This window comes from Hemicordylus capensis, chromosome 1 (assembly GCF_027244095.1).
Source record: "Hemicordylus capensis ecotype Gifberg chromosome 1, rHemCap1.1.pri, whole genome shotgun sequence".
Classification (NCBI taxonomy): Eukaryota; Metazoa; Chordata; class Lepidosauria; order Squamata; family Cordylidae; genus Hemicordylus; species Hemicordylus capensis.
In genome coordinates, this window is record NC_069657.1 from 171,212,160 (window position 1) to 171,236,219 (window position 24,060).

Genomic DNA, 24,060 nt, shown 5'->3' on the forward strand with positions numbered 1-24,060 from the left:
ATTTGGTTTTGAATGGCATAGTGCCTCTGATCATGATGGTTTTGTGTATACACCTATTCTTACTCTCCCTTTCCTGTACATTAAGTCTTTTACTTCTTTGTTTTCCTTGCTGACATTTCCTGCCCTGTCCTCCTCCTCCTGGCTGTTCTTTTTCTTGTTCCTCCCTATTGCTGAAATAGCGATGGGCTGGAGCAATTAGATTTATTCCTCACCCTGCTGCTTACACTGACAAACTGACAATGCTTTTCAGTGAAGTCCTTAAGTATGGATTGGCATTAGCAAAAGTCAGCACCCAGGTAGAAATTTCTGTGAAGTGTGACAAAGGCTTTCCAATTGGCAAAGAAATGCAGTCAGGTGGAAATGTGTACTGGGACTTATTAGCATTTGATTTGATGTTACAATGTGGGGAAAAAAGTCAATGGCAACATTACCAAGACCTGAGTACATTATAAATAGGTTATATCAAATCAATCTTACACTCCTGGATTCTATTATTACTGTTGTGAAATGTTTAGTGCAACAGTTCCATTAGCTAATTAGATGTCAGGGGGAATATTTTTGCCTGTTAGGTTGTTTATTCTGAAAGACTGAAATTTGCTGTTAGTAATGTGGGATATGACAACTTTGGTTATTTCCCTCTTCCTGCTCCTAAATTTACTACTATCTACTGACATCTTTGTTATAGACAAGCAGTTATTCAAGGTTTATTGGCATTGTTTCCTGAGATTTAAATGAGATATAAAATTTTATAGCTGTATAGTATTTTAATGACTGTACACAGAGAACATGAATGGATACAACGAGTATTATTGATGGACAGGAAGTCATTAAAAGATGTGAAAATGTTATATGAGTCATTTATGTGTAAATTAGGATATTTTGTCTCAGAGCTTGGTTTCAAAATCATAAATATATATATATAGTCCAACCTCTCTTAGTGCAGCAGGAGAAAAGAGAGGGGCTGTTCTCACGAGCAGCCAAAACCAGGCAAGGGCAGCTAAGCCTGGACTTGTCTGCCTGTGGGAACTGCTGGGAGCTGACCAGCATCCTGTGGCACCTTGGTGGCAAACCCAGCTAAGAAGCTGGGCTCTTAAACGAACTTAAGGGAGTGAGTGCTCCTTTAACCCCATTTACCTGACCGTGTGTCAGCGCCGGCTGCTTCCAGCCAGTGCTGAAGCACTGATGGGTGCCTCTTTGTCGCTGAGGGGATCCCCACAATGCACTGCACACTCATGCAGTGCATTGTGGGATTTACAGGGGGTCGGGATGGTGCATCCCAACCTCTGCACTTCCATGCTGCCCATGGGAGCTGCGGAACATCTGGGCATGTGATCTGCACACCCAGACCCCCACACCCGAATCATCTTCTGGGAAAGTGAGCTTCTGATGCTTTCCCTGCTGCCTGTCCTCAAGCCCTCTCATGTGATCGTGAGAAAGGGCTCACAGTCTATGAGACAAGTAATATCTCAACGAAGATACATTTTAAGTGTTCTTTATGACAGAGGTTTCCTATATAGCTTTGCTCATCCTCTAGATAAGCAAGTGTATCACCTATTTTTGTTAGAGGTGATCCATATACCATTCTGTGCTATTCCACTCTCAGTTGCCTGAAAGTGTCTTGCTTATTTATTTATTTTATTTTATTCTATTCTATTAAAAATATTTCTATACCATCCAAAACTTGCATCTCTGGGCAATTTACAATAAAAATCATTTAAAACATTAAATCAATTAACAATTAAAATAATTTAAAAGATTAAAAACATTTAAAACCCAATATTAAAAGTATTTAAAACTATAAATCTAATTAAAAGCCTGGGTGAATAAGTGTGTCTTCAGTGCCCTTTTAAAAGTTGAAAGAGATGGGGAGGCTCTTATTTCAACAGGGAGTGCATTCCAAAGTTCAGCGGCTGCAATGGAGAAGGCCCGTTCCCAAGTAGCCGCCAAACGCAGAGGCGTAACTATAAGGGGGCAGGGGGGCACGTGCCCCAGGCGCCATCTTTTCCGACCACATGGGGGGCGCCGCCATGACAAAATTTTTTTTATTTTTTTTTTAATTTTTTTGTTAATACAAATGTTTCCTGCTCAGTGCAGCAGTGCTGCAGCAGTCAAGGGAGTGCGTCGGCGCCCCCTCCCCCATGAGCGGTCCCTTCCGCGCCGCCCGCCCCCCCCATTGCTTTGCTGGCGCCTGGCGGCCAGTCAGTGGCCTGGCTTGGCGGCAGCGGCGGGCGCTTGTGAGGAAAAACCTAAGTATAATGTAGTATGTTGGGGGGTGGGGTGGGGGCACGGGGGCACCATTTCAGTGCTTGCCCCGGGCGCCGTTTTCCCTAGTTACGCCTCTGGCCAAACGAGTTGGCTGCACTGCAAACGAAGCTCTCCAGATGATCTTAGCAGGTGGTGGGGCTCATGGCGAAGAAGACGTTCTCTTAAATACCCAGGGCCTAAGCTGTTTAGGGCTTTATAGATAATGACCAGCACCTTGTATTTTGCCGGAAACATATCGGCAGCCAGTGCAATTGCTTCAACACAGGACTAATATGGTCTCTCTAGATGACTCAGAGACCAACCTGGCTGCCGCATTCTGGACGAACTGCAGTTTCCAGACTAAATACAAAGGCAGCCCCACATAGAGCACATTGCAGTAATCCAGCCTAGATGTTACCAGCATATGTACCACTGTGTTGAGGTTGTTCATCTCAAGAAACGGACACAGCTGGTGAATCAGCTGGAGCTGATAAAAAGCACCTCTGACCACCGCCTCAACCTGGGACACCAAGGAGAGGTTCGGATCCAGAAGCACCGCCAGACTGCATGCCTGTTCCTTCTGGGGAAGTGTGACCCCATCCAGAAATGGCAGTTCAAAATCATCTCCCGAGTCTTGACACCACATAATAAATACCTCCATCTTATCTGGATTCAGCCTCAGTTTGTTGTTAAATGGAGAAATAGATTTGGGTGTCATCAGCATACTAACACCCTGCACCAAATCTCCTGATGATCTCTCCCAACGGTTTTATGTAAATGTTAAACAGCATCGGAGACAATATGGAGCCCTGAGGGACACCATACAAAAGTTCAGATTTTGAAGAACAACAGTCTCCAAGAAACACCATCTGGAATCTGCCTGTGATTTAGGAGTGGAACCACTGTAAGCAGACGTTCCAGAAGGATACTATGGTCAATAGTATTGAATCCAGCCAAGAGATACAACAGAGGACCAACAGAGTCACACTCCCTCTGTCAATTCTCAATTGGAGTTCATCCATTAGGCCGACCAATGCAGTCTCCATGTAAGACATCCTGGTGTGTGTGAGAAAGGTCAGAAAGGGTATTGAACCCTTTCTCACAATCCATGAGAACGGCTTGAAGGGGCGAGGGGAGGAAGCTTCTAAAAGCTTACCTTCTCCACAGACTATCCTCTTGTTGTTGTTGGGCGGGCAGATCTCCTGCCCATACAATTGCTGGTTTCTGCAGGCAGCAGGGAGGTTTGGGAGCTGGAGGCCCCTGGAACTCCCACAATGCACTGCATGAGTACATGATGCTTTATGGTGTGTAGTTGGATGTCGACTGGGAGGCTGTTAATGTGTGGGTCTGGCACCGACACACAATCAGTTAGCCTTGGCTAACAGCTGGAGCTCCCTTGCGGGTTTGCTGCCATGCTGTCACTGGGTAGCCCAGTTTTGCCTGCATATGAGAACACCCTCAGCAGCTATCTGCTTATTCAGACCATTGGTTCATCTTGGTCAGTATTGTCTGTGCTGACATTAATGGCGGGGCTCTCAAGAGTTTCAGAGAGAGTTTTGCCCTTACTGGTGAATTGCAAGATTGAACTTTGGACCTCTTACTTGCAAAGTATGTACCCCTACTTTCTCTCTTTCTGCCCATTATACCTAGAATGCCTTCTCAAAAGACATATGCATGCAGTGCAGTGCAACTTCTTTCTTTCTTGAGACCTCTCCTTGATGCCCTGCTCATCTGTGAAGTTTTGGATCAACCATTAGATTTATCCACCAAGTGTGGACTAAGCCAAGTATGGGTTACTGCAGTTGGGCAGTTTCTTCTCCATTACTCTTGCCTCTGCTGAAATCCCTGTTTCTCCCTCTGTTGACATTTAGATTCCACGCTCATCAGGGCAAAGTTATGTCTCTTTGGAATGTTACTTTTGGATATGTCATTATGAGTAATATTTGATTCTACAACAGTACATTTGTGACAAATGTAGGCAACATCCGATAGCAAGGTTTCCCAACCTTTTTGAACAACTGTACCCATTCTGTCACAAATATTCAGCTCAGGTACTCCATTCAACTCAGGTACCCCATAGAGAATGTGTGAGTGTGTGTGTGTGTGTGTGTGTGTGTGTGTGTGTGTGTGTGTGTGTACAAAGATTTGAGCGTTACAGTTAGGGAGACAAACTACTCCAGTCACTGGCTCACATCTACACTAAGTGACTCATAAACAGTCTTCTTGGAATTAATAGGACAGGTTTACTTGTCCTATTTATTTCAATGGGAGTGCTCAGTGCTAATGTTCTGAAGATAGTCAGGCAGGCTGGGGTGAGGGGTACGCTAGGTTTCAGCATTTAGCCAGCTAATCAGGAGCAGAGGGGGAGGTTCCTCACTCTCCTCTCTCCCGTTCTGCAACAGACAATCACTGTGGATGCATTTGCTTCAAGCTGGCAATCCTCAGATGGAGAACAAATAGTGCAGCTGCAGCATGGGGAGACTGGAGGACTCTGAGTACCTCTTGGGAGCCCTTCAAGTACCCCTACGGTACCATTGCCCTCTGTTGAGAATCCCTGCCTTATAGGAATCTGAGATATTTTTGCTGGCATCTCATAATTAACTTTAAATGTCTTCATGTGCTTTGTTAAGACTGCAGGAACGTAAATTATTCAAAAAGGTTAGGAATCCCTGCTATAAGGTGTGGCCTACATTTGTCACAAATGTACTATTGTAGAATCAAATATTATTCACAGTGACATATAAAGATCTTTATGAAACTTCATTGCATAAAGTTCAGATTCCGAATGTCCCTGATTCCAATTTTGTCCCCATCACTTGAAGTTAATGTTAACATCACTTGTGATAATGACTAACACAAATATATAGCAAAGTGGACCATGCTGGGACAAGAGCACAACATCTGGCAGCATTCTGGCTGCATTCACCACTCCAACTCCATTTCAGCCCTTTGGGTCAGTGCTGAGTTGCCACTAAATGTCAACTAAACTAGACCTTGTGATAAATTTGGAGATTGCTGCCCAGGCAAAACTATCCGAGGAAGTTCAAGGGAAGTCAAACAAGACTTAAGGATAAGATTAGTGCAATTATTCAGGAAGCTTCTGCATATTCTTTGGTTGCCACTGAATTTCATAAACAGCCATGCTGCTAATCAAGGTTCAGTCACCCAATTCGAATGGAATGTTAAAGACTTTTTTATGGGAAACGTCCCTATGGAACTTTATATGGTTGGCCTCTCCCTGGTTTTTCTAGCTGCCTTGGCCATTTTGCCATTCTGATTTAAGTTCACTATAAACAAAACATTTCTATAAATTATTTGGCAAACAGCCCAGACACATCCTTAATAAATTATCCTTAAATTTTGTCTTGGCCATCTGTGCTGAAGCATTTAACATTCATTACTCAAGAAAATCACATGGCTTGTGGTCACCAGGAGTCGACACCGACTTGATGGCACAATTTCACTTTACTCATGCAATACTCTACTTCTCACCATGCATACAAGTTTCCTTGAATTAGCCTAAGATGTGTTTACTTCTGGTTCATCAATTAGATCAGATCTTGTTCAGGTAGGTTTAGATGAGATTTTCTGCCTTTGTGGATGAGATATTATTATTACGATGAAGGAAAGCACAAAATAATTTTGAGAATGACACATTTTTAATTGCCTCTCTTTGACTACATAAAAGCAAAAAGTTTTTTTCTACCCCCTGTGGTAAACTTTCTCATTTTTTCTTATAGAAGTAATATCTGATATCTTTTGTGCATATCTGATATCTTTTAAACAGAACAATACCCACCAACCCTGCTTCTCTCCCCTCCCTCCTGCCCAAGGACTATCAAGCAACTGTTTCCCAATTTTTGGATATGCACTTTACAGTGTATCAATTTCCTGTTAAAACCAAGTCAGTTTATTCCCATTGCTACCGATCTGCTGTCCCATAGCCACCACCAACATGGATCATGACAACTATTAAATATGAGTAACATGCTTCACTGTGGTTGAGAAGAAAGGAACGGGTAGGGAATAAGTCTTCTGTGTACTCCGTCTTCTGCTTTAGACCATAAACCTGTCATAGGAAGTGACTATTTGTACACTTCCCATGAATAGAAATGGTGAAGCAGGACAGGTTTTTACTATTTGGTTCATCTGATGTACTGAAATTGTCTAGTCTTAGCTTTTCTTTGAAAGGCTTCTCAGAAACTCTGCCTTGACCCGAGTTCACAGAGCAGAAGTGACGACTGCCACACAGGCAGGCTGTCAAAACACTTGTGAGGACTGTAATACCAGAATGATTTATGGGGGCATGCAGAGGTGCAGTGGAGGGGGAATATACAGGAATGGAGCACTGGTACTTCTTGGCTTCTCTGGCCGGGTGGGCATGACTATGGGGGCTATCATGGATACCACCTACACTTCTGAATTTGCAACTACACCACTGAAGGCAAGCACGTCATTGGTGCAAGGTTTAAGCTTTCCCCCTCTTTTTCCAACCACCCCACCCCTCACCCCACACTTTGCTCAGCTGTCAGCTTGATGTGAGCACCCAGAGTGCTAGTGCCAAAACAGGCCATTCTAAGAGAATGATTAAACATGGGAGTAGATGCAGTGAGAGAATCATGTCAAATGTGTCACAGAAGGAGACTGATATTCATTCTTGATGAGATGCTTTCCTGTAGGAGAAGGATTTTCAAATTTATTTCATCATTCAGCGGGCTAGAATAATAATAAAGTGATCAGGCAAGTCAAGCTTTGTCTGATCAGCAGAGGCAAGTCCTGGAGAGAGGGGATTAGGGAAAAAAAAGTTTAAAACATATCTTGTAGCATGATTGCCTGCTCGATTCTCTCTATTACTCCCCATAATATGCTTGAAAAGTTTTATTTGTACCTCGGGGACTATGAGGCTCTCCTCATTTAGGGATATAAATGCAGAAATTACTGCTGCACAATTGACAGCTTTAAGCACTTCCACTGGCAGCCTGTCGGTCTTATTTGCAGGCTGGTATATACATTTTGCCTTGCAAAAGCAATAGAGATCTTTAGCCTATACATTATAATTATATGCCAGGCTGCTTCATGATAGACACAACTCTGGTTGCTAATGAAGAGCTTCTTTTCCCCTCCTCCGGCTGTAATTCTAACTTTCATTTCTTCCTTCACCCTATGTTTAAATGATTGGTTTTTCCTTGGGTCTTTCTTGGGTTCATTAAAGATAACGAAAGCTTTGCAAGTATCCTAAGGGGAGAAAAGCATTCAAAGTGAGATTGTTGTTCATAAAGGAATATAGATATGAGCTTTAAAGAGTTCAAATATGGGAATCGTTCAGTACGTTGTTATCAGTCAGTTTCTCTCCCTTCTGTATATATTTGCATAGATGTCCACATGAAATGTTTCACAAAGGGAACAATTGAACAAATCATACATATCCTTTTACACTCCCAAGTGAATGTATACTTTTAAAAAAACAACAACCAATGTTGAACATTTAAATACTTAGGATTAATGGAGTAGCCATTAAGGTTTATAGCTCACTAGACAGAATTTCCCCAATATTTTTTCTTTGATATGCCTGACATATGCTGAAAGTTCTTATAGTAGTAGTCCCCTGCTAACTGAGCAAAGAGGCACCTTTTAAAAGTGGTGATTCTCTTTACTGAGCAGGGGGAGAGCAGCTTTTCCTATTCATCCCCAGCTCAGCATCCCTCCAGTGGCTATTGCTGGTGTCTATCATATGTTTCTTTTTTAGATTGTGAGCCCTTTGGGGACAGGGAGCCATTTTACATTTATATATATGTAAACTGCATTGGGAACTTTTGTTGAAAAGTGGTATATAAATATTCATCGTATTCATTATAAAGAAGGTTTTGAAGTAGTTTTTCCAAAGTATAAGCAGCAACATACAAAGAAGAAGCAGCTGAATGAATGAATGACTTAATTAATTAATTAATAATCATTGATAATTAATTAATTAATTAATTATTACAGTCAGTGATGAGCAATCAAAAAATGAAATGGAAAATAAAATTAAAGCAAAATCAAATCAAAAACAACAGGTAGAGTATCAAATAGATACATACCAATATCTATTAGTATGTAATAGAGTATCAAAATAGATACATACAGAGGTCTCAATTACAATAAATCAACTGCTCCCATCTCAGTTTGCATGCTGCAGCACAGAATCTGCAAGAGGGAAGGAAGAGTGGTCAAATTTGTAAGCTACACCATGGCTGAGGGTAGTATGAGAAACCACCTGGAATGCTACTAAGGGTGATTGATTGACTGATTGATTGATTAAGTGCTGTCAAGTTGGTGTCGACTCTTAGTGACCACATAGATAGATTCTCTCCAGGATGATCTGTCTTCAACTTGGCCTTTGATGTCTCTCAGTCTCTTTCCTTCAACTTTCCCTAGCATTATAGATTTCTCAAGGGAGCTGAGTCTTTGCATAATGTGTCCGAAGTTTGATAGTTTGAGCCTGGGCATTTGTGCCTTGAGTGAAAATTCTGGATTGATTTGTTCTATGATCCATTTGTTTGTTTTCCTGGCTGTTCATGGTATCCTCAGAAATTTTCTCCAGCTCCAAAGTTCAAAAGCATCAATGCTTTTTCTATCTTGCTTCTTCAAAGTCCAGCTTTTGCATCCATAGAGTGTCACAGGGAAAACCATTGTCAGAACAATTCTAATCATCGTAAGTGTAGACACATCATGGCATCTAAATATCCTTCCCAAGGCCTTCATTGCAACCCTACCAAGTGCTACTCTGTGGAGTATTTCTTGACTGCTGGATCCTTTACTGTTGATGGTCGATCCTAAATGGCAGAAGCTGTCCACCACTTCAATGTCTTCATTATCATTTCTGAGGCTGGTTGCTGTACCCGTTGTCATTAGTTTAGTCTTCTTTACATTTAATTGTAGTCCAACTTTTTCACTGTGCTCCTTGACCTTCATTACTACAGCTTGAAGATTATCTGCATTCTCAGCTATCAGAGTGGTGTCATCAGCGTAATGCAGGTTACTGATGTTTCTTCCTCCAGGTTTAAAACCACGCTCATCTTCTTCCAATGCAGCTTCTCTCAGTATATGTTCAGCATATAAATTGAATAAAGAAGGAGAAAGTATACAGCTTTGCCGATCTTCTTTGCCGATCTGGAACCAGTCTGTTTCACCATGTTCTGTCTGGACTGTGGCTTCCTGTCTTGTATATAGGTTTCTCATGAGAACAATTAGATGTTCTGGGACGCCCATTTTCCTAAGGATATTCCACAACTTGACATGGTTGATGCAATCAAAGGCTTTTCGGTAGTGAATAAAGCACATATTGATTCCTTTCTGGTATTATTTGGCTTTCTCAATTATCCAGCATGCATCAGCAATGATGCCTCTTGTTCCTCAGCCTTTTCTGAAACCAGCTTGAACATCCAGCATTTCCCTTTCCACATAGGGCTCTAATCTGCGTTGGATGATCCTGAGCATTATTTTGCTAGCATGTGAAATTAAGGCTATTGTGCGATGGTTTGTGCAATCTGTTAAGTCTCCTTTCTTTGGTATGGGTATGTAGACTGACCTCTTCCAATGTGTTGGCCACTGTGTTGTTCTCCAGATTTGCTGGCATAGTTTGGTTAGAACCTTGACTGATGCTTCTTCTGTTGTCTGCCATGTTTCTGTAGCTGTTCCATGCATTTCTGTAGCTTTCTGACTTGGTAATGACTGGAGTCATTACTAAGGGTAACAAGGCTTAAATCAGATTGCTTCTCCTCTCCATATCCACAATATGTTGTTTAATAATTTATTTGCTGGTGTCATTCGCAATGAAAGTAGATATTGTGGAGAGGGGCCACATCTGCCCAATTTATCATGAAGGCTCTTACACCAATTAGAATGGAACTCATCTTTCAATACCATGGGGGCCAGGCCTTGATGACAAAAATATCATTTCAGCCAGTGGTTAAATGTGTGAAGCCACCGCTGGGCCTCAGATCTTTTTAAACCCACCTCTAGGTGCATTTGAAACACTTCTTGGAGAGAAGAAAATTTAGATCCTCCTTCTGTGTGTGTGGGAGCTGTGAAAAAACTCAGGTTACTAGTTAAGGCAGGACTAAAATGCTAGGGAATGCAGGTGGAAGGATTGTTTAGGGCTACTGCAGAATGCGGGTACATTCAGGTTGCAACTAAACATCACATGAAACACAAGGCTACTGCTGAAGAAAGCAGCCCTGCATTGTGTTTCCTCCTTCATAACACCTAGTATAACTTGTGAGACCTGACATGGTTATGTCATGGGTTTCCTTGGTTTTGCCAATAGCAGCCAATTATGGACAGTGGTTACAAGGCAAAACATAGGCCACATTTGAACATAACATTGACCCACAGGTCCAATGGACCCACAATTCCTCTCTCTCCTCCCCGTCTCTCTCATCCAAATTTGGATGTAAGGGAGAACATCCTTTCTGCAGCCAGCGAGACGGCAGAGAGGAGGGGGATCTGGCTGTGCAGTCTTCCTTCTTGACTGAAAGACAGCCTACCCAGCCAGTTATGGCTGGAGTTGGGGGATGAGCTTCCTCTCTCAACTCCGGTTGAAGGGGAAGTCATCTGCGGTTATGCATTCAGACCTACCACAGGTGCATCCAACTTCAGGTTATGGAGACACAACTGACTAAAAGCTGAGGATTAAGATTGGAGTTCCAAATATGAAACCTTGGGTTCTTAACTCTGCCAAACTCCAATTGCTCGCATTCACATATAATGCTCCTGGAACATTTGGTCCCTTCAACTGTGGTTCTGCACTATGTGCAAATATGGCCAAAGTGTAAGAATGATGTCAGGACAAGGGGCATATTGAATTAAATGTATAGTGAGGGAGGGGAAATCTTGACAGGGGCTGACATTTTTGGCAGTAGTTGTGTGTTTGCTGTGAAGTTTAGATGACCAAAGACCATTATGAACAGGATGCAAGAAGAATTAAAATGTGTTTTTTTGCACATCCCAGAAGATTTGTTTTAAACCAGTTATGGCAGTATTTCAGCAAAGTTGGCTCCTGATATGGTAGTATATAATTAATGGACTCATTCCAGCTAGCAGCCAAAACACACAAAACAAGTGCAGATGATGCTTAATGCTCTGTGATGGAGGATAATGGGGACTGCCCACATGAAATGTTCCCCTTGACATAATGTGAATATGGAAGTATCTCCTGCAGTACATCTGTGAGCAGATCAAATTCCTGCATGTTCATACCAATACATGCCAACCTCATTAATCACAGTATTCCCTGTATATCTATTCACGATTCCCCGTATCCGCGGTTTCCTGATTGCTACCCAACCTCAATATCTGTGGATACAAAAGGGTTAAAACCCACATATCCATGGTATCAGGATGGTCAGAAATTACTTCAGAGGTCACTTCTGCCCCCTATTTTGTAAGAAGGTGCCATTTTGTGGCTCATCTGGTGTGTTTTTTTTAAAAAAACAAAACTCTTTTCCCCATGACAAAATGGTGGATTTTGGATTTCCAAGGAGCATTGCTGGACATGTGAAGACACGTGCAGCATGGTAGGGCACTTTATTTTGCCCTTTCCCATGGTTTTCAGCCCCTTTTAGCATGTTTTTCCAACCTCCAGGAACCTAATCCCCCACCATTCCCATTACCACAATGCGCTATTATCTCCAATTCTGTTATCTATGGTTGCAGTAGAGAATGGAACCCCCATGGATAATGGGATTCACCTGTATTACTGCATGATGTTATGAATAGGTTTAATCATAACTTTGTCTCCCCCCCCCCCCACTTCCCATTGTGTTGATTTTAGGTGAGGATGCATCAGAGGATCTTTGTTCAGAGTCTCCTTCTCCTTCTGGAACAGCAACTTGTGAAGTACCATGTGGAATGGACTGTGTTGTAAGTGAATGGTCAACGTGGTCATCCTGCTCCCACTCATGTTCCAGTAAAAATGCAGAAGGGAGGCAAAGCAGAACTAGATCTATACTTGCTTTGCCTGGAGAAGGTGAATTGAAGATCTGTTATTTTATGTATGTATGTATGTATGTATGTATGTATGTATGTATGTATGTATTTAATTTATATACTACCTAGTATAAAAATCTCTAGGCAGTGTTATGGCTATTCTTTGCTTTCTTACAAGCTTCTTATGCCATAGCTGGGCTTTCGAAAAGTAGAATTCCCAGGGCATGGCCTGAGGGCACATGATACAGCCTCATTGCTGAGCTAGAGCAAATCTGCCCAGAGCCATACACACCACCATGTCTGCCATGAAGGAAGAAAGGCAGGATTTAAATATAATAAATAAACCTGTTTCTTCTCTGAAATTTTCTTATACGTTTGGAAAGGGTGATGGGGCATCTTATTCCACTTTGGGAAATACCTGAGTTACAATGGTAGTTTGCAAACTGTGCTCAGGCCAGTAACTTGAAAACATCACTACCAAGTAATGTTTATTTACTTTTATTCATCACAGAATGCTATGAAACCTAATCATTCAAGTGGTCAAATGGAAAATACTGTTTTGGAATCTCAACCATATACTATTCAACTCTGTTCATGACTATAAATGTTGAAAGATGACCTGAACAATATTTAATATGACTATGGTGTGTAGTAATCCCAGTATCTCAAAGTATAAATCCTACATTGGATCAGATTCATGAGCAACTCAGCAATGGTCTTTGGTGTCAGATGAAGATACTGGAAAATAAAATGCTGGTGTAAATATGCATATTGTAGCATAGAAGAACAATCTGTAATGCTGGTGAGAAAATAATGGTGTCAGTGCTTCTGAGGTTTAGTTTTTCAAGTTTGTGGCTTTCTGCCTAAATAACTATCTGGACTAGCCACAAGTTCCATTGTAATAATAGCAATTAATAATCCTTATCACTTGGGGAGGGAAGAAAATGGAATCTACAACACTTTGTACAAATAGTCATTAATCTGCTATGGTGCCAAATTATATCTGATAGCACTGAAGTCATGGTTTATTGAAGCTTTTTTAATATATCAGAATATTGGCTCTTTAAAAGATAAAGTTACATAGAGAAATTAATTAAATGATGATGCATGCTCCCAGTAATATTATAAATAACTGTAGATTTCTAAACCCAGCAAAAAAATTCTTTTTTTTAAAGGAAATGAATGCCTCTCTCTTTTTTCACTAGTGGCATTTCAAAGTTGTGGCAATTCAGATCTATTTGTATTCATTTTAAGGAAACTGAGAGTTTAAACAGCTTCTAAATGACTGGTTGGCCCATTTCTGGGCTGGCTTGGACAATATTTCCCCAGCCCACATAATCAAATGGGGACACATTGAGTGTGTTATTCTCATGACATCTTTCACAGATGTTGCAACACCTTTACTGGGTGGGGACTGTTTGTCCAAACAACCACTCTACAAATGCTTAAAGTACTTATTTAAACTAGTATTTGGAGCACATGTAGAGTCAGTGGTGCTCTTACCTTTGGACTTCAGAGCCAAAGTCCGTGGCCCCATATCCTCTTTAGTCTGTCCTGGGTGGCATGGTTGCTGCTGGCCCACTCTGGGCTGGGCAGTCAAGTGTGATTATGACCTGTGTTGGGTGTTTTAGAGACAGAGGTGGTGGGAAGTGGTGAAAGAAATATGTGGGATGGGAATATGTTAAGTTGTGTGTTGAAATGCTAATGCATATTTGCATACATATACCTGTTCTATATTCTTACATTCTTGTGAGTTCAGTTGCTGTTTGTGTCCTCAAGAACCCACATGTTAAGAATACTGCATGGAGCGCTTCTCATAATTGGTGAGAAGAGATGAGCAGCCGCTTGTAAATGGGTGGCTGGATTGGCCACCCACACAGCTGCCGACTCCGTCATGCAGCCGGCGGCGACTGCAAGGATCTGGGGCCATGCGGTCCCCGGAAGTTCCAGGATTCTCTGCACGAGTGCGTGGGGCATCCTGGAGAGACCCCAAGCCCGCCAGTTGGGGGTCTACTCATGTGTCACCATGCACTGTGGTGACACACGAGCAAAAAAACGAGGTTAAGGGGAGGAGGAATTAGGTGGGCTAGCCTCCTTGGGAGCATCGGGCTCGCCTGTGGCCCCAGTGATTCCCATGATCCTTGGAAAGTGGGCCAAGCTCCCTTAGCCCACTTTCCAGGGATCGTGAGAATACCCTCCATGTGTAGCAGTTTGTGTGTTTGTGTAGAGGGGGATGATGCTGGTAGAACTTCAAAAACGATGTCATGAGTGTATACTTGGCATGTTCCCCTTTTAATCGCAAGGGCTGGGAGATATTATCCGAAACAGCCCAATCTGTAACCCTATTTGTTTGTTTGTTTGTTTAATGCCAAAGGGTACAACAGTTCCACATCTACTTCATTTACACTTGCTTGCTGTTAAATGATACCAGCATGTCAGCTTGGGAACAGATAGTTTGATTTTTAAGAATTTTGACCTCTCCATTTTGCTCTTTCCCATGAAGGAACATAGGAACATAGGAAACTGCCATATACTGAGTCAGACCATTGGTCTATCTAGCTCAGTATTGTCTTCACAGACTGGCAGCAGCTTCTCCAAGGTTGCAGGCAGGAATCTCTCTCAGCCCTATCTTGGAGAAGCCAGGGAGGGAACTTGAAACCTTCTGCTCTTCCCAGAGGGGAATCTCTTGCAGTGCTCACACATCAAGTCTCCCATTCATATGCAACCAGGGCAGACCCTGCTTAGCTATGGGGACAAATCATGCTTGCTACCACAAGGCCAGCTCTCCTCTTGACATCAGATGTACTTTAGATTTCATATATGTTTTTTGACTAAATTATTATGAAGAAAAAAATTGAAAAAAATGATCTCACGAAAAGTGCACATCCAGTTTTCTCTATGGTCCTGATTTCATTGATACCAGGAGGAGACCCCGGTCCCAGCTCTGATGTGGCAGATGCCTTTGTCACTCACTGCTCCCTCAGTACTTATCAGTTTCCATGACACAGCTTGCTGCACGCAAGTCACTAGGCTGGCTCACATGACTGTTAATCAGGGGAGAACCTGGGTTACTCTTTTCATCATGATTGTGAGAACTCACACAACTCTCTCCAGCCCAGGTTTCTCCAAGCCGGATAACTCAGCTTTGCTACCCTGCTTTTAACTGAGGGTGGAGGAGAGGAGATGCCTCCTACCTTGATTCCATGGTTGTGAGAACTCATGGTGCTCTTCTTTCCAGCCATCACATGGAGTGCAACTTCCCCCACAACAGCTGTCACCCATGCCACTCTGCAAAGCAACATCTTTGATCCTGAAGTTGAAGCCACTTCAGCAGGGCTGTGTTAGTCTCCTGATCCTTCATAGCCAATCAGAGGGCAGCCACTGATGTCATGGTTCCCCCCCCCCCCATTCTGCTGCCACTGCAAAGCATGCTGGGCAGGCAGAGGGGGCATCAAAGGACTTTCTATGGAAGAATGAAGCTTGCAACTGCCTGTTTCAACAATGAATGCTGCGACTGCCTTGATTGTCTGCTTCCTGGGTTAGTGGAAATGATTTTTTAAACCATTGACAGCAACTATCATTTTTATCCCATTCAGGTGGAAAATCATGTCCTCCTAGTCGTGCACTACATGAATTTCGCCTCTGCAATGAGCACTCTTGCAACCAGGTTTATTGGGAAACATCTGCATGGAGTCCCTGTTCAGAAAACATCTTGATAACAGCTCTGAATGCTACCATTAACTGGAATGGTGAGGCTACCTGTGGAGTGGGAATACAGACCAGAAAGGTCTTCTGTGTGAAGAATAATTTTGGCCAAGTCCCAGCCAAAAGGTATTGTTCAGAAATGCATGCCACTAAAGATTCAGTGATAGTCTGATTTCAGTGCATGAGCTGATAAGTTCATGATGTCAGTTATCTGCAGAAAGTCAGTGTACAACAGTCTGCCATGAATGTGTGCCAAATCACTACCTCTCTTTTCCTTGTATTTTTCTTCAGTGACAGCTTGTTTGAGCTTCTGGGAGTTCCTGAGCAAGCTAGTACTTGGCTAGGCTAGGTGTAAGAGGAACATGTAGGCTCAATTCAGACATCATGCCTAACTAGGTTTTGTACTAACCATAGTTAATAACCCACAACTGTGGTTTGAACTTTCAGACATACAACAGGCAAACCATGGTTTGGAGCTGCTTCTCTGTTTTCATTTTCAATCCGTTCAGTGCATAGCATAATAAGTTCACTTCCATTTCCATGGAGTTTGAATTAGAGCAACAGCAGTCACTGTGGTTTGTCAATAGCTTGTGAATTCAGATGTAGCGGCAAAGTATAGTTAGTCCAAACTGCAGATTGCAGACCACTGTTTGAAGCTATTCAGACAAGCAGAAAACAGGGTTACCTCCTGAAAGCAGATAGAACTCTATTTTTACCTCATAGCAAACAGACGGGTACATGCTGCAAACCCGGCAGGGAGTGTGAGTGACAGACGATTAACATTTTAAGGTTCTCTCCAGCCATTGCTAGCATTGTTGGTCCTCCAACCCCGCCCATGGCAACAGCAGTTGTGAGCGGACAGAGCAAGCACATGACCTAAGGAGACCACTCAGAGGGCTCCAAGCTGCAGTCCCTCTTTGCTGCTCCCTGATGGGTAGCCTCAGTTAACCCTTTCCTGGCAATTGCAGCACTGTCAAAGGAACTGAACTCCGTCCTGATGCCCAAAAGGAGAGAGAAGACTAGAGTAGCTGCAGCTGCCAACCAGCCCCAAAGGAAGAATCACACACACCCCCAACGCACTCCTCAGATCCAGGAGGGACACAGCAGATGCCCCCTGGAGCAATTGCCAGATGCCGATGAGAGCAATGGCAAGATGCCCCCATAAGTAGCCCAGGTACAAGGCACACTCCATACACCGTAGCATGGTTTGGGAAGGCAGAAGGGGGAACCTTCCCCTCCCCGCAGCTGTAGCTGTGGCCTCCGTGGCACCCCCCCACCCCACTGTATGGTGTGTGTAGAAGGTAAAAAGGAGAACCCCACCCCCCCACTGCCGCCGTAGCAAAGGGGTGACTCTGCCTCCCCATCAATCCGCCACTGCTACCCCTTGCTAGCCTCTCTGGGCGTAGGAGGGTGGGCATGTGGGGGAGGGTGTCCCCATCACCCACCTGCCCTGATGCTGCCACTTGCCACTCTTGCAGAGCCAGCAGGATGGGAGAGTGAGTGGCAAAGTGTCGCCAACACCTGCACACCCTCATTGGCATTGCTACCCTCTGCATCTTGATGATGGTGCAAGGGTGGGCGGGTGGGTGCAGTGTCACACTGAGGCAATTTGGGCACCTGGACTGCCCCCGCCGTGAGGCCCTCAGCCGCTGCTGTGAGCCCCCTGCTGCCACCGCTAGCCTCCCCCCCACTGCCATTGCCTCCATGAGGCCGAACCAGTGACCCTTGCATGGACAGTCATTCCAGTGGTTGCTCCCACTCCACCAGCAGATGGAAGGAGGAACCGGTGGAGCCCAGAGCAGTGTACTACATACTCAAGTTCCTCCTCACAGCAACCCATTGAAGTAGGCTAGGCTGAGAGAGAAGTGACTGGCCCAGAGTCACCCAGCAAGTCTCATGGCTGAATGGGGATTTGAACTCGGGTCTCCCCGGCCCTAGTCCAGCACTTTAACCACTACACCATGCTGCAGGCAAGGGCAGGGACACTCCTGCTCTTGTCCAGTGACTTGCAGGGGAGCACAAAAATCCCCATTCAGCCATGGTACTTGCTGGGGGACTCTGGGCCAGTCACTTCACTCTCAGCCTGACCTACTCCACAGGGTTGTTGTGAGGAGGAACCTGAGTATGTAGTACACTGCTCTGGGCTCCTTGGAGGAAGAATGGGATATTCTATATTATTAATTCTTCTAGACGGGCCATGCGCCCTGCGGGGTGGCTGGAAAGCAGTTTGTCAGTTGGATCGGGGGCGCTGTGAAGCAGCAGGGAGCTTGGATGCTGGGGGCAGCATCGGGAGCTGGACAGTTGGCTCTGAGGGCTGCGGGCGGCAGACAGTTGGCTGAGCTGTGCCGTGAAGCGGCAGGGAGCTCAGAGGCTGTCAGGAGAGCAGGCGACAGTCCCTGGCAGTGGCAGGGGGAAGCAAGGACTGCAAGACAGAGATAGAAAGATGGAGGACAGAGAGCATGAGCATGAGAATTGTGGGGGGGGAGACTTGCGAGGGGGTGAGTGGGGGTGGCGAAAGCGAGCAAGAGCATTGCGGGAGTGGCGAGAGACTTGCGGGGGGTGAGCGGGGGGCGAGAGTGAGCAAGAGCATTGTGGGAGTGGCGAGAGACTTGCGGGGGGCGAGCAGGGGTGGTGAGAGCAAGCGAGAGTGTTGCAGGAGTGGTGAGAGACTTGCGGGGGGAGAGCGTGGGTGGTGAGAGCGAGCGAGAGCGTTGCGGGAATGGCGAGAGACTTGCAGGGCGGATAGCGGGGGTGGCGAGAGCAAGTGAGAGCGTTGTGGGGGTGCAATGCCACAGGCTCAGTGCAAGACCACACAGATGCTCTGTGCAGGGTCAGCTAGTAAAATGTAAAATGAATGAATAGTATGACATGTGTCTGTACAACTATTCCCCTTAGGGGATAGGGCTGCTATAGGAAGAAGGATTTGAGCTCCCTGCCTGGCATCTCCAGGTTGGGCTGAGCGAGAATCCTGCCTGAGAGCCTCGGGAAGCCAATGCCTGTCTGTGTCAACAGTACTAAGACAGTACTAAGCTGGATGGACTAATGGTCTGACTCAGTGGAAGGCAGCTTCCTATGTTCATATTTTCCCTTGGGCTCATTTGCAAGGTGCCTGCCACTTTAAGGAAGCTCAGTGCTGTTTGCTTGACAGGCTTTCCCCAAGCAAACTTCTGCTTGCTTTGCAGCCCATTCTGTTATTCAGTCTCTATGGTATCCCCGGGGAGGGAGCCTCAAGCAGGGTCCCACAGCATTCCATAGTTCCACACGGGCACTGGGAGGGGATAGGCAACCTCCCCTGCTTGCTGAACCTGGTTTTAAAGGAGGGGCTGGGAACTAGGTGACCCTCTTTTGACAGAGCCCTGTTTGGGAGCATGCCGAGGTTCCACACGGTAGTGCTAACCCCACCTTCAGACCTCAAGCCCTGTTTTTGCTGGTCGTGAGAATAGCTTCTTTGTCAGTCTCCTGGTGCCTCTCAAAAACCCTGATTTGTAAGCTGATGTAAGTTCACATGTGAACACAAACTATGGTTTGACATGCCATCTGAATGCAGCAGTAGTATTCCTTGTACCGACAGAGGAAGCTGAACACACTAGCTTGATGGATCAATATGTTTCTGTTGTATCTTGAATGTCTGCAATTCAGAGGCATGTGCAGATATGCATTTCAGAGCTGGTTCATACATTGAGTTTGTTCACACAACCTCTGGCCACTACTTGAAGGACTGCGGAGAAGGCAGATAGGCGAGCAGCAGCCGTCTGTCCTCCTGATGCGCTGCGCACCTACAAGAGCAGCGGCATGGTGAAGGCTAGAGCTGGGTGTGGGAGGCCTTCCCTTTCCTGCCTCCCAGAGTGCCCCGCGCCCTCAGTGTGGTGGCTGCTCTCATTGGAACAGTCACTGCTCTCGGCACAGCCACTCCTCCCCCTCTGGCTCGTTGCTGGAAATAGCGGCGGGCTGGTGGGAAGCCTTATAACTCATTGGCTATAGTTCTCACAATCACTTGCCAAGGTTAAACAAGACACAGGTTTGCTTAATCTCAGCTAAACGACAAGTTGGGCTAGCAGGGACGGAAGTGCTGGGATCGGAAGCAATCCTGTCACTCCACACAAGCAGCCCAGCCCAGGGTTGGACTGCTCATGTGAGTAGCCTCATTATCTTCATCAGGAGGCAGCACATGTACTCTTTGCCTCCATCAAGCAACAGAGTCTGTTCTGCAAGCAGCCATTACAGGCAGGTGGCCTAGAGGGCTTGCCAGACTGTTGTAACCTGCCTTGTCTTGCTTTGAATTCCTAGAGAGGATGGCTTTAATGCATTGTGAATACCTGAAACTTGTTTCTAAGCCAAAACCTGGCAAGCTTGGCTGGCCTCTCTAGCCATTGGCAGCAGCTGTTCTCCTAGGAAGGCTCTCTAGGCAGGTGGTTGGTGTCTGATTAATTGATGGCATGCCCAGGGGCGTACCAAGGTTGGAGTGTGCCCAGAGACGAGATTTTAAAATGGTCCCCTCACTGTCTTCCTCTCCTTCACCTTCTACTAGGTGCAGAACAGATCTCAGTACACAGGGGGCCACTGGGACAAAGAAAAAAGTGGCTGTCCCCCCCACCCCACTTTTAATTTTAACGTGGCTGTCTCCCCACATTTTTTTAATCTCCCTCCACCCCTAGGCCCCCACCTCTCTTCTTCTGCAGCTTATTAATCAACACTGAAACCAGTTATCAATGACTAAGCACCATAAATATGCACCATAAATATGGAAGGAAAAAGAAGTGTATTTTACAATTCTACTCTATTTTATTACAAAGTATAATAAAAATGAGGCAATAGTTCATCAAACAGTTACTTAAAGTGATAATACTTCAATATTCAAATTAGTAGGGTGGAAATAGTATTATCACACTGCCACCTAGAACAAAAATCATACTGCACACAGATGGAAAAAATTAGAGAGAATGTTGATCTGGCCTCAGCTCTGCATCCACCAGATGTGTGTGACAGGGGGCCTCTCTTGCAAGGCTCTTTATGCTGTTTTATTAGCATACTGAGATCCTGCTCATCACCCAAGAAGCATTATCAGCCTACTTCACAAATGCAGTCAACACAGAATGACCAGAACATCAAGTGACCATGTGCAAAACAGTGAGTGGGCCACTGCACAGAAGTGCATGCATAACTGTATACACAGCGGGCTCTCCTTGAGCAATCGGGAAACCTGAAAAAGCAGCATTCCCAATCTTGTGGAGAGAGCCCAATGCATGTACACATGAGGACTCTTTATAGACACTCAAATGCATGCATGGAGACCAGGGACATGTGATCCAACTCCTCTCACGGGATTGTCCATCTCCCAAGGGAAAAAAGGCTGACTATCACTACTTTATACAACACTTATACAACACTTGCAGCCCTCTTCAGATGCTTTTAAAAAAATTAAGCAGGGACACTGTACACATGCACAGTGTCCTGAGAGCACACCTTGGGGATTAGTCCCCATGCTGATGCACGCAGAAGCACCACCTGCTTTCTGTCCATGCTTCCAGCATTTGTCTGAAGACAAACCATGGACAAATACTTCCAATGGTCTAGCAAGGCTGGGTTGGGCCACATTTATGCAGATGGGGAACTAAGTTTGACAGATTTGTGACTTGCCCTCAATGAATGGTAGTTGAGCCACACACACATTTCCCAAGTTTTCACAAGTTTTCACTGAGTCCAACTCTCTGGACTTTAATGAACTTTAACAACACTTGGAGGGATGGAAAAATGCCTGCTAAATGAGGAGGGTATGCGCACACACACACACACACACACACACACACACACACACACACTGTGTGCCTCCAAACTTTCTGCATGTATATTGGAAAGATTTTGCTGGATAATGGCATTTATTTATTACATTTCTACACCGTTGTGGACAGTTAGTGAGAGCAAAGTTAATGGAGCTCACATAAGCAGTACCAGCCTCTGCAAACATTTCACCCAACCCCCTCCACTCTTCCTGGTGCCATGGAAAATGACTGCTTCTCACTGGGTGGGGTGGGGGCAGAGATGCTGACTATATAGGACATCAGAGAGATAAATCTGGTTGCACATTTATTCATAAACCTGCATTATATACCACTTACTAAAGTTAATATGTCTGTCAATGCAACGATTTCAGAATTGTGATTAATAACACTTCAGATGCATCAAAAGAAATAACTTATCTGAAAGAGGTCTTGTGAAAATTGAGAAAACACCGTTAGGGCTACAGTACCTCACTCTCTCGTCCCAGTGGTGCTCTCTGCTGTGAGATCTGCTGCCTACAATCCTGGCTGCAGCTCTGTCCAATGGTGGCTTTTTGACGGCTGCACTACCACCCTCCCACTCCCCCATCCACCTCGATACGGAATTCTCATGAGAGGACTTTGGAATTTCCTGTGAGACTTTGGATGAGTTTTGTGGCCGGAGCTGGAGAGGAGGAGGAGACCTGGCTGGGGGGAAGGGAGTGGGGAGAGAAGGGAGAAAGAGGGGGAGGTAGATGGGGGCAAACTGGTGTGAGTGGGGACGCAACAGGATGGGGCACCCTGGAAATGGTCCCAGTGCCAGACAAGACAGGCAGGCGGCTGCTGACCTGCCCCCCCCCCGGACCAGAAGAGAGAGGGATCACAGGTGCAGCTGTTCAGGTCTTGCCTTGAAGGCAAGGGAAAGCCCCTCCCCCCAATTGCCGCCCTCACTGCACCAAGGCCGCCAGCCATTGCACAGCCCGCCCAGGTGGCTAGCTGCAATCGGGCGGCCACCGTGGCCATGGGGGACAGGTGTGCATGACTGGCCTCTAGGCAGCGGAGCAGGAGACAACGGTCTCCCCTTGCCTAATGGATGGTACACCCTTGGGCATAATGATGTAAGCAAAGGGAAGGGCTATTCCTATTGAAAGCAAGGTTTTCTTACATGATTTCCTTTCTGGGTGTTGAAAAGTAAGGAAAAGTAGTGCAGACATGCAACCCCCATGTTTAGCATTCCAAAACAGGGGATGGGGGTTCAACTGACCGTCTTAAGATGCTTCAATTGACCTTCCCCCCCCCACCAACTGGTGTTCAAACTATTCCTAAAAATTTAATTTGCATTCTCAAAGAGTTGTTTTAAGGGAAATTGTAGTCAGTACAGTATACCTCCACCACCCACAGTGTTTCTGTAAGGAGCTACTGCACCAATATGCATTTTTTGTTTGGTGGGGCCAGTTGCTAAGGGGGAAACTCTTAGAAATATTCTGGTGTGTGCACAAACTCCTAAATTGTAGGCAGCATTTGAACAGAAGCATCCCAGTATATATTTTCAAGAAATTTTATAACTCATTTAACAAATTTTGTTCTTACAAAAAGAAAGGCATGTGTACATGGATAGTTGTTGATTTATATAGAAGTTATTGTGAAAAAACATTATAGACATATTAGCCCTATGAGTGACCCAACCTTCTGCTTTGCTTTACTAGCTCATGAGAGTGAGAAGTACAGATGTTCACTCAAATGTATTTTTTTTTAAAAATCAAGACATGGCTAATTACTTTTTGCAGTTTTAATGAGTCTACAGAATTACAACCTGGTTTTGATTCTTATTGTATCTCTCAGAACAATCCTGTTAAAAATAAGCAGACTGTGTTGACTCCAGTAAAGTTAATTAAAATTCTTTAGGTTAATGAGATTAATTGAGCATGGGAAAGAATATCTAGTGTCCATTCATAAGCAGGAAGTTTATCAGCATTAGCTTTTGTCACTTGTTGTGTCATACAGTGTTTAAAGCAGATTTTGTTCTTTGTTTTTTAAGAAGAAGCTTTTTAAGAAGAGAGGGTTACACTGAGCTTAAGTGACATCCTACCAAGTATTTTGGTGGGATGTCAGAATAATTTAGGATCATTGCGAGGGGAGGGAGATTGTCTTAAAGGAATACATATTTGATGCAATGAAGGTGCACTAGAAAGTGACTGTATCCATTCAGGTTTCTGAAATGTGTCCTTTCACCCTGATCAACTCAGGGAAAGAAATATTTTAATGTGGCTATACTGTATGACTTCAATGCAGTAATCTACAGTGCAGCTGGTTTGGCATTGTTAGTTGTGGAAATGAGAGTTGTACTAAGAGGAAGTCTAAAAGAAATATGTGATAGGAGTCCTTCTGG

At 44.6% G+C, this 24,060-nt stretch overlaps 1 protein-coding gene across 10 annotated transcripts in view; it reads left to right on the forward strand.

Annotated features, from left to right (window-relative positions):
• The window catches only part of THSD7B (thrombospondin type 1 domain containing 7B), a 690,438-nt gene that overhangs the window by 380,429 nt on the left and 285,949 nt on the right, over positions 1-24,060 (forward strand). For all 10 annotated transcript variants that reach the window (XM_053254956.1, XM_053254972.1, XM_053254939.1 and 7 more), the window contains 2 exons: positions 12,056-12,250; positions 15,807-16,041. In XM_053254956.1, the coding sequence (XP_053110931.1) occupies positions 12,056-12,250; positions 15,807-16,041 (430 nt within the window). The remainder of the gene's footprint in view (positions 1-12,055; positions 12,251-15,806; positions 16,042-24,060) is intronic.